General features: G+C 47.8%; 1 protein-coding gene across 19 annotated transcripts in view; it reads left to right on the top strand.

Annotated features, from left to right (window-relative positions):
* Positions 1-16,721, top strand: part of KALRN (kalirin RhoGEF kinase) — a 641,300-nt gene that overhangs the window by 267,925 nt on the left and 356,654 nt on the right. For all 19 annotated transcript variants that reach the window (XM_034659631.1, XM_034659642.1, XM_034659663.1 and 16 more), the window contains exons 7-9: positions 3,122-3,313; positions 6,007-6,138; positions 9,321-9,551. In XM_034659631.1, coding sequence (XP_034515522.1) covers positions 3,122-3,313; positions 6,007-6,138; positions 9,321-9,551 — 555 coding nt within the window. The remainder of the gene's footprint in view (positions 1-3,121; positions 3,314-6,006; positions 6,139-9,320; positions 9,552-16,721) is intronic.

Raw genomic sequence — 16,721 nt, forward strand, 5'->3', positions numbered from 1 at the left:
GAAGAAGGTGATCATGATGAACCTGGACCACGTGACTTGCCTGCAGTGTTTTGCTATTTTGCAAAGGGGGCTGGAGAGAACAATAATGAGCAAATTCATGAGTCAACATTATATTTATACCTCTCTTGTGAGGAATCCTTCTACTTCTTTTGTGAAGCATGATCATTTGTTAGTTTTAGTAAGACATTTCTCTGCCCACTGATAAGGAAACAAAAAGGCATTCACTGTGCTAGTCTCTAGAATGTGAAATGTAAGCTGTGGTCTTTTGTTTGTTTGTTTGTTTTTAGCTTTCATTTGTGATCACAGGCTTCAGGGTTGAAGGGGGCCTTGGAGGACTGCCAGCCTCACCACCCCCTTCTGTGCAGGAAGCCCCTTCCCAACATCATGACTAGTGGTTCTGATCCCTTTCCTCTGCATCCCCACAGCAAGTTGCCTCCGCCTCTGTAGAAACACTTACTTCATTTTGCTCTAAATTGCAGTGATTTGAGGGCTTTTCTTGTCTCAGCTGTGAGCCCCTGAGGGCAGGAATCCTGTCTCATTCCTCTTTGATCTCCCACAGCCCCCAACACAGAGCCTGGCCAACTCTCCATAAATATTTGAATGAGTGACAAAGTGTTAACAGCCTCCAGAGGCAGCCACAGTTAGACATCTCTAATAGCTAGAAAGTTCTTCCTAAAAGTGAGGCAGAAATGTGCCTCCCTATGTTCTCTGTGGGGAGAGAATGTAAACAGGCAGTGGTGACAAAAGGCCAGGCATCCATAAGATGTCCATGAGGGACCCTGGGGAGAGGCTGGTGCCCAGCCCTTGTTGCTTTTCTTGCTTCCCATCTGGCCAAAGCACACAAGGTCTTTCCCAGGACAGGAAAACCCAATAACACTAGATAAATCTGGATAAATGTGGGGTGGGGGGGAGGGTTTTCAGGATTTGAATCCAGTTTGGAAGGACAGCTCTATCACACACTGTCAATGTTGCACCTACATTCCCCCACCTGGCCCTGAAGGTCAAATGCAGGTGGCTCCCGTATAAACCGATAGCTTCCTGCGTTTCTCTGCCCATGGTCATGCTCTGACCTGGGGGGGTGTGCTTGGCCTGTGTGTAGGTCAGGCTGGAAATGCAGTTACTCCAGAGGAACCCTCAACTATGAGCAATTGGACTTGGTGCATGAATGTCCCATATACCTCACTTCCCAGTGAGACGGCCCAGAAGTTGTTCCACACAGTTGCTCAAAAGGCTTAAGGAGGGATGACCTCTAATTGTTTGTAGCGTTAACCCATTAATAAATACATCCTTTATTCATTTTCTTTCCTTTTTTCTTTGACTTGCCCACTCCCTCACCTTGCATTCTGCAGTCACTTCTAAATAAGTCATCCAACCCAAATCCTTGTCTCAAGGTCTGCTTTGGAGGCAACCCAAACTAAGACAATGACACAAGCAGGAAATTTGGGGGAATCCAAATGTCATTCCCTTAGAAGACAGAACTATTAAAATCAGTACATGCCTTCCCCCCCCCTTTCTTTCCAAGTACAGAGTTGGTTTTTCTGTCAGTTCTATAAATAGAGTTTAATTTTAAGTGGAATCTGTGTCCAAACTCAGAAAACAAGGCTGATAATGACTCCTCAATCTTTGAAGGGTAGTTATTTCAAATAACAAGAGTCAGTAATATTCTAGCTCTATTAAGGAAATGTACTGCGTCAGAAAGGTCTTAGGCCAGACTAAAGAAAGAGATTACACAGGGGGGTCATTAGACATCAGGATGGACTTGTGTGTGAGCGCTGCACTTAACCTTTTAAACTTCTACAGAGGCCTTTTAAATGAAGAGGGACCCTATCAACCTAGCCCAGGTTTAGGATGGAGGGCTTGAGGTCAAGGACAGTTAAGATGAGTAAGGACCATGAAGGAGGAGGGGAACGAAAATAAAGAACCTTAATTTCCCCAATATTAATGAACTACTCCTGAGCTCATAATAGAGCCAGGAGAAAATGCCATTGCTGAAGAATATTTATTGTCATTCGAGAAGATTTGTAACAAAGAACAAAGGTGCGCAAGCAACTTGCCGCCCTAGTCCTTCTTCAGGCAGACATTGTGTGATTCCGAAAAGCTCCCTGTGGATGCCACAATATTACTTGATTGTTTTGACACCTCAGACAATTAATAGGAGATAGCAGCTAAAAATAATCATGCTCGCTACTGTCTTATGTTTGTGGGGTTTTTCTTTTGCCTTGTTCCTTCCTGGAGGGTTTTCTGTTGGCCTGGTAGGAAACAACACACATGGTCATGAATTTTTAATTGGCAACCAAAGATGGGAATGATTGTAAACAAAACACATGATGAGAGAAGTCAGCAGGGCCAGGAGAGCCCTACAGATAACCCACAGATATCTTTTTGGGATTAGGTAGGGAAATATCCCTAAGTCTAGTACAGATTGAAAAAAAAAAAAAAAGGATTCCACTGTTTTTTGTTTTTTTATTTGTTTGTTTTTTTAATTTAAATTCAATTAGCCAACATATAGTACATCATTGATTTCAGATGTAGGTTTTTAGCTGGAAGAATGTTGTTGCTTCAAATGCTGTCTTTATTTAAATCCTGACTGATGGCTAGTGTCCCAGCTTTTTGGTAGGAAGAGGAGTAAGCCTTCAGCAAATTCTTCTGTTGGTGATAGGAAGATGTGTAGTCGTCCTGCCCGTTGTTGGCAGTAGTAACGCCCTGGGTCTAACTCTCTGGAGCAAGGGAGGTGCCTTTTGCCCTAGTTTGAGCCTCTGTTCCTAGAGAGTGATTCTTGGAAGCACCATGCTCCTGTGACGTGACCTCGTAAGATGAGTGTGGGGTTACTAAGACCGCCCGTGTAAAGCGACCACATTCATGTGCATTAGTAGTTGACACAAAAATTAGGTTGGTCCCCAGAAGGAAAGAGCTCAGTTACTGTACCTCCTGTCAGTTGAAATTTCATGTTGCAGACAGACTTCCCTTGGGCCAAAAATGGGTACGCTAGTGTGGCCTGTACCAGCCTCTCTCCGACTCTTTGAGCAGCCCCCTTCCCCAAATACTCACCCACCCCCAAACACGCTCGGTGGGTGTTGTTCCAGCTTGCCCCACTGAGCGCTCCTTCTCCTCTGCTTCCCAGAATGCCTATGTCAACATCAACCGCATCATGTCTGTGGCTTCCCGCCTCTCTGAGGCCGGTCATTATGCCTCGCAGCAAATCAAGCAGATTTCCACCCAGCTGGACCAGGAGTGGAAGAGCTTCGCGGCCGCGCTGGATGAGCGCAGCACCATCCTCGCCATGTCTGCGGTGTTCCACCAGAAGGCCGAGCAGGTGAGGCCAAGGGAGCTGCTGTGGTGGCTGTTGGTCGGAAGGTTGGTAATACATATGCTGTCTGTGTAGAGAGCCCCTCCTCTCTCCCCGAAACACTCAAGACCCTGCTGAGGCATTGCAGCGGTAACCCGTGTTCTCCTGCTTTCCTGGCTCCTGTGTATGCAAGGACACATTGGTCACTCTGGGTGGCTTTGCTTAACATCCAAACAAGAAGGAACCTGGAGCTGTTTACACTCTGTTTGGTAGTTTCTGGTTGTATGTGCATGTGCGTGTGTGTTGACTACATTCTCAGAGCATAGAAAGAAGGCGTGAAACTGAATACTGATCATCGAGTGCTGAGAGCAGGGGGAAATCAATCTTCCATGAAGCATTTGCTATGGATAGTAATAATGTAATAGTTACACAACGGGTAGAAATAATAACTATTTGTTGCTATGTACGTACTGGCATTGGTCAGTGACATTTCTCACCCATTTTACAGAGAGGAGCACTGCCACTCAGAGAGATTAAGTAACCTGCCTAGGAACCAGTGGTGTGTTGGAGCTGGCTCTAAGCAGCCTGTGGAGAGCCAGATGTCAAATGTTCAGGAAATTTGTGAGCTGATTATTGAACATAGCCATTACTTAAAACTAAATTTCATAAATTTATAGTACATATATTAAAAACAAAGGTAATAGAGACTCAAAACTCATCACTCCTAGTTAATTTACTACATTTTATTATTACGTATGTTCTTGAAATTATGTCTATTTGTCTCTGTGGTGAATACACTATACAGGTGTGTGTATACCTCCTGATAACCTCTTTCCAACTCCACATTCTGTGATGGCACTTGATAGCTTGAAATAGACCAATGTAGAAGTTTTACACCTTGGGAGTCATCAAATGTTACAAAATAGGGCTTGATTTATTGTTTTATCAATTTTCTGGAGTCTTAAGAAAATAAGGAAAAACATATTTTGAAATGCAAACTAACCTTAAAAACGTGTCCTGTCTGTAGCTGTTACATTGTGAACAATAGCACACCAAATTGAGGGAATATTCTTCTGATATTCAAAAACTGTTTTCCATTTAGCACAGAAGTCACTAGTTCATGCCTAGGCTCAGGAGAATATTCGTGTCGAATCTCCCATTCTCTCTTCAACCCTGCCACTTGCACATTTTGTTCAAAGTTGATCCAGATTGGCAAGGGAGACCCAGTACTTCCCTTTCTGTGTCTCTGCCTTTCTGTCCTTGAACTGATGCTGCAGGACCCTTGTTAGAGTATTACAAAGAAGTCCCAAGGTCCTTGGAGAGGCACTTCCCCCGTGGTTGATAGATGAATGTCAAGTTGCTTCAGGTTCCTCTGTAAAATGGTTATTGGCGGAGTAAGGAAGCTTCTGAGATGTTAGCAAGTGTATGCAATCTGGTGCTGGATGGCACCCCCAGCATGCTTCCAGAGTGGTTAAGGGATGGTCTAATGTGATAAAAACCTACAGAATGAAAAATCAACATGGCAGCCACCAGGCCAGGGGCTGCGAGCTGATGGACACCAGGACTGAACTCAGGAGGTTGCAGAAAGTGCAATGCCGGAGCCAAGAGTAACTGGTGGAGTCAACTTCTAGCTGATGTTTCCTGACTTGTACTGCTTTGGATCAGAAGCAAATTTTATTTGTATCTATTTTTTAATGCAATTTCCTCAGGTATTACCAGTCCTTCAGGGAAGCTCATCAACCATGCTTCTTTTTAGCTGGGGGAGAAAAAACAAACACACACCAAACAACAGACTCAAGGCTATTTTTTCAAGGCTGTTATGCGTTCATTTAGGCAGCTCTTTATTGTCCTCATATGGGCTGTTCTAGGCAATGAGATAAAAAGGTATTTAGGCAATTAATTTAAATGGAGCTGTGCACCCAGGCGAGAGGAATCACAGACAGAACCATTCCAGACTGTTGGGTGAAGAATTATTTGCATTTTAGAGGTGTATTTTTCCACCCAATAAATCTGAGTGATTTCAGTTAGCTCACCTTTTGTGTATGGAGACCCATAGTCTTCCACAGTTGTTAATTTTAATTTTTAAATAATTTGATGTCTGTCGAAATCTATATCTATATATCACATCCCAGGAGCCAGTGCCGCCATAGGCATGGTGCAGTCTGTCCCCCTAAGCTGCCCCTCCCCCTCCCCCACCCCTAAGGATACTGACCCAACAGTGGGGATCTCCTGGAACATTAATCTCCATCCCCTGTGGGAATGGCCTCTGCAGGTTCCCTGGGGTACCTAATGGCCTTGTATGAGCTGTTCTCTGTTCCTCCTCACAACCCATTATATGTGTGGAAACATCCCGTTACGTTGTATGCAGCCTCGGACAAGAAGTTCTAAGGTGTACAGGTAAAGTAGTAAGCTCTTCCCACACGTTGTAGCCAGTGTGTGCATATAGCCTGTTGAACGCGTAGGTGGCTCCCACCCCAGCGGTTTCACAACAGTCGTCTTTGTTTGTGGAAACCACACTTCCTACAAAGGTGCTGCGTCTGACTTCTTTGGTGGGTTTGGTGTTTGCTGAATTAAAGAGAAAGACTCCACTGTCTGGAGTGATCTCTGAGGATCCCAGAGGTCCTGATGCTTCTTTCCAAGGTACCTGACCAGCTCTACACAATCTGCCCATTGCCCACCCCCAGGGCTCCCGCACTGACCCAGCTGCTATCTCCTTCCAGTTCCTGTCGGGAGTGGACGCCTGGTGCAAGATGTGCAGTGAGGGGGGCCTGCCCTCCGAGATGCAGGACCTGGAGCTGGCCATCCACCACCACCAGTCCTTGTATGAGCAGGTGACCCAGGCCTACACAGAGGTGAGGACCACGCAGGACATGCAGGGCTCGTGGGTGTGTGTGGATGTGGGTGGGTGGCAAGAGCACTGGCCTGTGCATTGTGTCATAGCCTGGGTTGGACTAAGAAGAAGAGAGAGGCCATTTTTCTCCCTTTGGAGACATCTTTACGATCCTTGATTTATGAACCATGAGGTCTCCAGCCAGGAAGCAGAGACAATGCAGCCATCCGCAGGCACCACCTTGTTACGCATGTGCCTATGTATGCACACGCATGCACACACACGCACGCACCTCCCTCACCCTACGTATGAATACCAGACTCTCTCCCCTGGAAGACGAATACAAGCAAGCAAGGCTGTGCTCCTCAGTGTGCTTTCTGGCTGGCGAGCGGGGTGTACATGCCAGCCCTGCCACCCCTTTTATGAAGCAGCTCATCAACAAATACCCATTCTCTCACTAGAACGTCCAGAGGAGAACTCATGATGGGGTGGAGATAAGTGTTTGCAGGACTGAGAAGCTGCCATGGAATTGAAGGACAAACTAAAAGACTCTTCCACTGAAAAATCAAAGGCCAGGTGCATGGTTCAAGTTAAAAAAAGGGGGTGGATCATCTTGCATTGCTTTCCAAGGAAAAGGAAGGGGGCATATGGGTGCATCTGTGTGGACGTACATAAGTAAGTGAGTTGACTAACTGGCATGAATTCTGAGGGAGAGGCTGAGGGACATAAAGAGATGGACTAATTAAGGAAGCTGGATGAGGAGGGAACGTGAACTCACATCTGGCCCATGCGGCAAGGAGAGTTGGAGTAGTGATTCTCCAAGTGGGTTCTAGGACCACCCGCCTCAGACTTGTTAACAGTGCACATGCCTGGGCTCCACCTCAGACCGCATCAGAACATCGAGAAGTAGGGCCTGGAACCTACATTTTAGTCAATATCACCCCAGGTGAATTTGACACATGCTGAAGTCCAAGAACCAAGGGCTTCTGGGTGAGAGTGAAGGTTTTTGCCACAGTCAAAGCCGAGTTTGATTCTCAGCCCCCTGTTTATCGGTGTGACTTCAGGCAAGTTACCTAAGTGCTCTAAGCCTCACTGTCTTCAGTGAAATGAAGGTGATAACACTTGCCTGAGTTTGAAGGCTTATGAAGATAGTGCCCATGTAATATGTGTGGCCCAGGGCCTGACAGTAATAAGTGCTAAAGAAAAATGGTAACAGGTTTTGTTATTATAAGAGGCAGAGAGGAGGACTTGTGAGCCAAATCTGATCTCATCAGCTTCGACCCAAACGGCCCCAAGGCTTTCTCTTCGAACAGAACTGTGGGTCAAGAATGCCCATGGGTCAAGAATCTCTAAATTTACTCCTTATAAGATATAAACATAGAGCGTACAAATGAGATTCATAATATACTTACACGTTTCACACTTGTGGGGTGTTTGGGTCATTACTGAGAGAGACACAATATTTCTCCCAAAGTTTTCACAGGCCCTAGCATTGGGGGACATGGACACTCCCTCCAAGCCCACTTCAGAGGTCAGTGGGCTGTCCCTGCCTCCTGCACATGTGGACTGAGGCGGAGGACTAGAGCTCTGTTGACTTGGATTTGGGGACTTGGCCTTCCATCTCTAACTACCCTGCCCTGGACATAGCATGGTGTCAAAGACAGCATCTGCTCACAGTTCCCTGAGGAGGGCTGTCCTGGGTTTGGCCATAGGATATTTGTCTTATTCACATCTCTGGAGGGTGTTACCTTTGTATCACTGATGAGGTACTTCCTCTTTGCTTCCCCGGCAAATGCATCGTGGGAGGCAGGCAAAGTGGGATGGGGTGGGGAGAGGTAGTCACGTAGACAGGCTGTATTCCTCCAGCCAGGCTTCCTCTCCCATCTCAGCTACAGTACTCTCTGCCTAGGATTCCTCTAAGTCACCCACCCCCAGCCCCACACCGTTTCTGTTGCCCCATGAACAGGGGGTAACAGATGCCTTTGTGTTGCTAAACCCTCAGCAAGCTATTATCAGGACATGAGGATGGGGTAAGGGGAGGCCGGAGCCCAGCAAACAGCTCCTCATTCATCATCATAAGGCTGGAGGTATGAGCACACTCGCTTCCCCACCTTGCTGGAAGGAAAAGACTGTTCAACTCCAAACCAACCTCGATTTCATCGTTAACCACATTAACTTGGGGCCTTAAAATCCCCTGATGCCCTGGTCACTGCTGGTTTTAATTGGAAAGATACATACTTTACTGGGGCCTCGGCCAGCACTGGAGAGCCACAGGTGTCCATCAGATGATGCCGCTTTCCAGAAATATTGGTGCCTGTAACTGTACCAAGGTTCCAAGAAGGAATGACAGGGAACATCACCCCCATGGGTCTCAGCAATGAGGGTGAATGTTGGGGAACACAAGAGCATAGCTATTGTGTCTACAGTCTAAGGGTCCCTCCCTTACCCTGCATGTTCTGGAAAGACGGGGATGTTACCACTCTCAGAAGAAAAGAAGGAAGCTGTATAGAAGGAGAGCAAAAGAAGGATAAACATAAAAGAAAGAAAATGAGGAGGAATAAGGAAGACAGGAGAGAGAAGTGATGATGGTAAAGATGCTGATGGTAAAAATAGAATTAGTAACCAGTCCTCCCTGCTGGGCCCCGTTCTGAGCGCTCCCTGTGTTGACTCACTCAGTCCTCAGCACAGCTCTGTGAGGTTGTCCCATTCCTACCCCTATTTTACAGAAAAGGAAACTGAGGTCCAAAGAGGTTGGGAAACTTGCCTGCGGTCACACATCTAGAAGTTTAGAGCTAGGTACAGGAAGTGAAGGAGGGAGAGAAGTTTATGGCATCCATTTATATTTTGCTTCGTTTCTGAAATGAAGTTCTGCTGCTTGACCTACCCAGTGAATCAGTCCAAGTATGCATCAGACACAGTGGAGCAGGCACTGTTCTAAGCTCTGGGGACAGATGACCAAGGCAGAGTCCCTGCCCGATTCAAGGGGGAGAGAGACACTGATTCAGCAGCTCCCCTCTCCCAGGATTTGAGATGCTCTGCTTTCCCCCAGGCCGCAGGCGGAGCACCAGGGCTGCCCTGGCTGGCACTTGCCCTGGGTGTCATGGGATTCTGCGTCCTAACGCCAGATCCCTGGGGCCAACTCTTCCTGCCTCCCTGTGCCCCACCGCTCCCTGGTTCCCTCGATCTGACCTCTCCTTCTTGCAGGTCAGCCAGGATGGCAAAGCTCTGCTGGATGTGCTGCAGCGTCCCCTGAGCCCTGGGAACGCTGAGTCCCTCACGGCCACCGCCAACTACTCCAAGGCAGTGCACCAGGTGCTGGACGTGGTGCACGAGGTGCTGCACCACCAGCGGCGGCTTGAGAGCATCTGGCAGCACCGCAAGGTGCGGCTTCACCAGCGGCTGCAGCTCTGCGTCTTCCAGCAGGACGTGCAGCAGGTAACGGCTGCTTCCCCGGAGGGGCACCCGTCCCAGGCAGGCCCTGACCCAGGCGATCAGGCCTGGGAACCCCTGACGGATGGAGGGAAGAGGGCCATTCCGCCCTAGCCGCCCCTTCTCCCCGCCCCGCCACGTACCATCCGGACTTCCTGCCGAATTCACAGACAGGCCTGCACACTCTCTGGTGTGGGGAAGGAGACAAGGTCGGAGGCAGAGCGCCTCCTTGCGGTGACATGGCATGGTTTTCTTTGGGGAGAGCTTGACCCTCACTGGAGCTCCCGGAGCTTTCTAGATGACTCCAGGGCCTGGGGATTTATTTGAGCTCTGACAGGGCTGGACCGTACACTGTGAGCTCACTTCTCAATCAGGGAGGCAGGTGGTCTGCTGACGTCGGGGTGTGGTTGGGGGCTTTTAGGGGATTCTTCGGCAAGATTTTACTTGGCAAATGAGATTTAAAACATGGGCTATTAATGATTAGAGGTTATTTCTGACTTAATCTGTCTTTTTGTATTATTATACCAGTCATAGCTTTTCCCTTTACCATAAACGATAAAGAAATGGTTATGTTTTGACCATGAAAGGACAGTCTTGCCACGAATACCGTTTTGAATGAAATAGCCCATCCTTTTTCCCTCATACTTTGTCTGTCTGTCTCCCTGGGACCTTTGCTCTAGTGTGGATACTCTGGGGGATGGGGAGCTGGAGACTGAAGTTGGAGCTTAACGTCACCTCCCTGCTGATTTCACTGTGAGAGGCAAAGGTGGGGGCACTCATGCTATCAGACTTTTCTGTGGCCAGCACTTAATTTCAAGTTTCTACATATAAAATAACATTTCACACTCCTTCTATACCCTCAATAGAATTGGCCAGTTGTAATTGAAAAGTGTATCGAAATATACATGGAACACGAGAGCCAGCTGGACAGGTCTTTGGAGTGTGGTCCTCTTCACAGCTGCTGTTAGGAGGGACCCCAGTGCTAGGTGCCCTGAGACAGAGGGAGGGTGGAGGGAGAGCAGGGCATCCCATCACTGGCTGTGACACCCTCTGGGAGGGGGTTCACCCTGCGACCAGTCGTGGGAGTCGACAGGCTGGGGCAAGTGATTGAGTCATTAGANGCATCCCATCACTGGCTGTGACACCCTCTGGGAGGGGGTTCACCCTGCGACCAGTCGTGGGAGTCGACAGGCCTTCGGGAGTGTTTCCAAGTCTTGGGCTGTCCTAACTTTGTCACAGGCACCCCCACCCTGCTACCCCAGGCTGGGGCAAGTGATTGAGTCATTAGAGGCGACACAGCCTCAGGAGAGATGGACATTTATGTGTTGGCCCCAACTCCAAAACCCCTGTGGGGCCTGCCGGGAACGGAAAAGCAAATGAATCCGTTGCCTACTCCTGCCATCTGGAACTGTCCAGATAAATACATCATCCTGGAGCACAAGAGAGCATGGAGCCCATCTGTGATTGAGGCAGAGTGAGGTGCCAGCCTCCGGAGGCACACATGGGGCTGTTATTATTTCAGTGGACTTGGAGTGGCTCATGGAGGTAACCAGGCTGCTGGTTGTGCCGTGTCCTTGGTGTGCTCTTTGCCCTCCTGTTGTTTCCACGGCCATTGCACCAGAGTGGGCATTGGAGAGGGGACCAAGGGGCTGCGAGGGGGCAGGCAAAAGGCCTCCCCAAAAGGAAGGTGGCATCCAGACTTGGACTGTCTGGGAACAGCCAGACTTTTGTGTGGCCACCATGGCATCCACACGAAAGCTAGGAAGAAAGTCTAGTAAACCTATACCTGGGGCCATTCTACATCATGCTCGTAAAAATGAGTATTTCTGGAATTGAGATGCTATCAGTTCATCTCTACCATACCAATCACACTGTTGGTACTGAATAAAAGCAAATAGAACCTTATGAGGTGCCCAGAGGGTGTCTGAGCTGGTGCTTTCAGAAGGCTTCTGGACATAACGCACTCAACAGTTAGGGTGAAAGACTTGGGCTTTGGTCTCCTGACTCCCAGAAACTTCATATGTGCATCGTCTTTATTTTGCATGTTTCCTCTCATCTATTCCATATCTCCTTGAGAGTAGAAACCATGGCTGCTGGTTCTGTGTGCACCTTACAACTCTTGGCTACAGCTGACATGAAGCTGGGGTTCCCTTTAGATTTGCTGACTTGAGCTGAAATTATCGTCAGAGGACCCCCAGTTCGTGTTTCTCCAGGCCCACCCAGGAGTTGCTCGTGAGTAGCTGGAGTCTGCCTGCAGGTGCAGTGATGTGAAAGTCCTGAGGATCCCAGGTATTGACAGTAGAGGATGCAGGGACACAGCCTCAGTGCTCACAAAACATGCGGTGCTCATCAGGGATTCAGAAAGCTCCGTCTGCTGCAGTGGGCCTGGAACTGCACCGCATTACGTCCTGGCAGGATGCCTGGTTCGTTAGAATGGCTCAAGACATACCCATCCGAAAATAGAACAGTTTGACCAGAATATGCCATTCCGTACGCAGGGCAGCAGAGTATTGATGGAACAGTTATAGGCAGAAGCATGAGAAGTCAGAGTTGGTGTCTTGAGGGAGGAGAGAATTGACTGAACCATATAGCCTGGATCTAAGATTCTTGAGCACATTGGGGGTCCAGAGATGTTTACTCAGCAGCCTTAGTGGAGAGCTTGTGAGCAAGCCTCCTTGGCTGGAAGAATACAGAACCGTGCATGGGAACACTGGCTCTGCAGTCAGACACCTGAGTGCAGCCTGTTCTTCAAGTCTCGGCCTTGGGACTGGGCAGTCCCAGTCTCACCTCTGGTGCTTCTGCTTTGTGACCTCTAAGAGAGGAATGATCATCGTACCTATCTCAGTGGACTGAATGAGAGACAAGTATAAGCCTTCGCACCCTGGCTGTCTAGCAGGTCGTAAAGCCTCCATCAGCCTTATCAGGCTCCTTAGTCACATCCTCTGAGTGGGACTTGGGCGCCCCCTGGTGCTCGTGCTGTTGGGACCCCAGCGTGAGTCTCCTGTTTGGACAACAGAGACTGCTTTGGGGGTCTGCCGAGTTCTGTTTTATTCAGTGAGAAAATCTCAGAGCTGTCAAAGACCTGAAAGACCATCTAGTCTAACCTACAATATGATAGAGGAACTTGAGGTCCAGAGATGTGAAATAATGTGTCCGTGACCACACAGCTTGTTAATATAGTGCCAGGACCAGAACCTGAGTCTTCTCCCTCTGTTTTTTGGAAGAATGAACTGGTGAAACGTTTTAGTACACCTCCTGAGTGCAAGGCCCTGTGCTGGGAGTAAGGTCCCTCGCTTGAGAGAAGACATATGCACCGAAGGATGTATGAATGGCACACGGCTGTCCGGGTTCAGGGCCAAAGAAGCAAAATAACGATGGTTGATGGAGTCAGAGCAGGGAAGGTTCCCTTGGTTGGAGTGGGATGGCAGTGGTTCTTGGAGCTGAGGCAGAGGAGATGGAGATGGTGTTCCTGGGGAAGGCCAGGAAGCAGAGAGCTGACAGCCAGGGGACAGGGAAGAGGGAGTCTAACTGGGTGCCCACTCTTGGCAGGGCAGGGGGGAGGTAAGGCAGGAGGGGTGAGGAGTGCTCTCGGTGGTGTGGGCGGGACAGTGATGTTTGAGGCTCCAAGGCCCTCCCTTAAAAACAATGTCTTCTAAGCAGTCCAGGTAGGTGAGCGAGTGAGGGGCAGTGATGGCAGAATTTATCAGGCCCAGTGACTTTCCCTCTGAATGACTGTATTAATATTAAAGTCCATAGTTCCTGTACTACAAATGAATCTCACCTGTTTCTATCAGCTTTTCTGGAGCCTCACATGGAGAATTATAGGTTTTACTATGTCAGCTCCTGCCTGCCAAAGAATATGTAAAAAGGATTTGAGAGTAATTTTTTTAAACTGCGGATATTCAGTCTTTTACTGGCTACAGTGACTGTGCCCCCTTAATCGTACTAAAGCAGTGTGGATGGTGTATGATCCAATTGACAGCTTTGCATAATAAAAGATGAGCTTTGGGTTGCACACAGAATGATTAGTCAGAAGAAAGTGACCAGAATGATGATGGGTCTAGAAATGAACTCTTCTTATAAGAAAGGATTAAAGTGTCCAAGAAGGAAAGTGCTCAGGGTGTAGTCCCAGAGAGATCAGGGAACACACACAAGGGAGAACCACCTGCAAAATTTGAAATGCCAACTGCTTACTTACTGGGTATGTGTCATTGAGGATACAAACATCAGACAGAGGTTGGAGTCCAACCCTGAGATTTTGTTACTGGAATTAAATGTGCCTGTAAAAGTTGTGTGGTTTAAAGTTCAGGGTTCATCATCCTTCTGAGTACATATGATTGAGCATCTAATCTTTTTTCTTGCCTTTTCTTACTTATCTTCCCTCCGAGGCAGGGGATAGTTTGGTTCCCATCTTACTGGTGAGAAAATTGAGGCTTAGAAAGGTTAAAGAAACTTGGGGGCGCCTGGGTGGCACAGCGGTTAAGCGCCTGCCTTCGGCTCAGGGCGTGATCCCGGCGTTATGGGATCGAGCCCCACATCAGGCTCTTCTGCTATGAGCCTGCTTCTTCCTCTCCCACTCCCCCTGCTTGTGTTCCCTCTCTCACTGACTGTCTCTATCTCTGTCGAATAAATAAATAAAATCTTTAAAAAAAAAATAAATAAATAAAANCTTGTGTTCCCTCTCTCACTGACTGTCTCTATCTCTGTCGAATAAATAAATAAAATCTTTAAAAAAAAAAATAAATAAATAAATAAAAAAATAAAGAAACTTGCATAAGGTCACACAGCTAGTAGCAGAGTAAGGATTCAAATCCAAGTCCGCGTGACTTCTGGGTCCTGCTCTTAGCCTTTCTGCTATGCCGTGGGGCACCATGCTAGGTGATGGGAATGCAGAGAGACCAGGCCCTGCCCTTAAGGGGTTTGTAAGTTAGTGATGGAATGTCATTGCTCAAAGGGCCCTGGTAGAGTCCCAGAGTATGATACTTGCCCAAGGTCATGTAGCCCACAGCTGAGATTCATCCTCAAAGTGCTTGTCCAGTAAGATCCACAGGTGACAAGTGATACTCATACCCAAACACTCTTTCCCATCTGTTGCATGATTGTAAAACTGCCTTCTATAGTTGTCTCTCTGATACAAATTTCCCTAGAACAGACATTACCCATTCTCATTTGTTTTATACAATCTTAACTCAGCGTTGCTGGTGTTTTTCTTTGTAGTTTACATCTTGAATAATATCCATTTGCCCATGCTAGTGTTAAGCAGTAGTCAAGTTTTCAATTAAGTTATTTGATGGTCGCAATCCATCAAAATACATTCAAGTAGATGACAGGTGGTTCTTTGGGCAGGGTGAACACCCAGAAAGAAAGCAGGGTTGAGGCTCAGCTGCACCGGGGGAGATAGGGAGGGGGGTAAGGGACGGTTCTGCTCCCTTCTGATTACAGTGAACGTAGGGAAACATCCTCATCATTAGCATCTCCGGGGCTGCTGATCTTACAGGGAGCATTCTATTCCTCTCTCTGTCCTAGGAGGCTGGCACTGAAGGGTCTGTTCCCGCCTTCTCCAAGTACTCCCCACCTAGAATTGGCCAGGTGGGGGAGTGAGCTCTAGACACTTGCCTCAGACATGCTTAGACCCTCCTGCCTGGGAGTTGCTTGGGTGTCTAGTACCCCTCACACTCTATCCTCTTCCCCCCAAACCTTTAAACCCCCCCATTCCTCTTTGCCCTACTTTCTGCCTTCCTCTCCTCCCTTCCCCACCCTGGTCTCTCCCTTGGTGCTTTGGTTTTCTGAATGCAAACTCTTCTCTGATTGAAAAATAGTCATTCCATGGTGAGCACCATCTAAGGCAGGACCTGCGTGCCTCCATCTGGCAGGGCTCGGAGGCTAGTGGGGCCTGAGAGACGGTGAGAGAAGTCCCCTCCCAGGAGTTACTAAGCCTCAGGGCTTTCTTGGTCCTTGGGAATTTTAAGTACTTTTACTGTCCTCAGTACCTTTTTATTATTATGTTAATGATGGAGAAGACAACCACTATCCAGGGTCTCTTCTTTCTGATAACCCCTATTCTCAACCTGTCCTTGACCTCAACATGCTATTTCTTAAGCCTTGGATACCAGGCTAAAGAATAAAAGGTTCCTACTGTGTCACCCGTGGGGAGCTAATCAAAGATTTGAGCTGAGAAAACATGCTCCTAGAGTCAAGGTCTGAGGTGATCTGGGGTGGGTAGAAAGCTAAGTTGGAGCAAGAAGCTTCTGAGAGCCACAGTACTCCCGTGGCCAGAGAGCAGGAACTAGGGAATGAGGCAAAGGTAGATTTGAGAAAACAAGGGAGATGTCAAGTGCAAATGTGGAACTGTGATTTTCAAAGTGTAGTCCTTGAACCCCTGGCATTAAAATCTCTGCTCAGAGTGGGGAACGTGATATAAGCACACATTATCCAGCCCTGTTCTATACTGTTTGATCCAGAATCTGTAGGTAAGGTGGTGCCTATCGTCAGGGAGCAAGAATTCCCTGTCCCCTTCTTGCGGGGGCAAGAATTGCTGTCTCCTCTTCTAGCTGGACCAACAATCAAATTGATATGAGACAGATTAACAGGAGAAAATCAAATTTAATAGGCGTGCGTATTGGGAATCCACAGAGACATGGAAATTCCAAAGACAGGCAAAAGGTATATATGTCATTCTGAACTAAGGAGAAAAGGGGGTAGGGGTCTGGGATTCCAGAGGAAAGGAATGCACTTCACAGGGCCTTAAGAAGAGCAGATGTTTGGTAATTAGATGTTTGCCCTCCCGTACAGATGGGTCACTCAGATAAAATTTATCTTTGCTAATAACCCTTATTCTGGGAAAGCCCTGCAATTTAGATTCTTCAGTGTAGTTAAGGGAGGATACAAAGTTTCTCTTGAGGCCACAGGGTCTCAAAGTGCCTTCAGCTCAAAATAATCCACATGCCCGAAGTGGCACATTGCATGGGGTGGGAGGGTTGTCCTGAACTTCCTCCCTATGTTTTAAAAAGAACCCCAGGTGATTCTTAAGCATTCTCAAGTTCCAGAACTTCTGACTTAAGCGATCCAAGCCTTGGTGATGAGAAGTACGGTTACACCATAAATAGGCATCCAGGCACCAGGGCAAGGAGATCCTTTCAGGGAGGTGTCAAGGACAAAGCCAAGTTCCCATCACCC

Source organism: Ailuropoda melanoleuca, chromosome 1 (genome assembly GCF_002007445.2).
Source record: "Ailuropoda melanoleuca isolate Jingjing chromosome 1, ASM200744v2, whole genome shotgun sequence".
Classification (NCBI taxonomy): domain Eukaryota; kingdom Metazoa; phylum Chordata; class Mammalia; order Carnivora; family Ursidae; genus Ailuropoda; species Ailuropoda melanoleuca.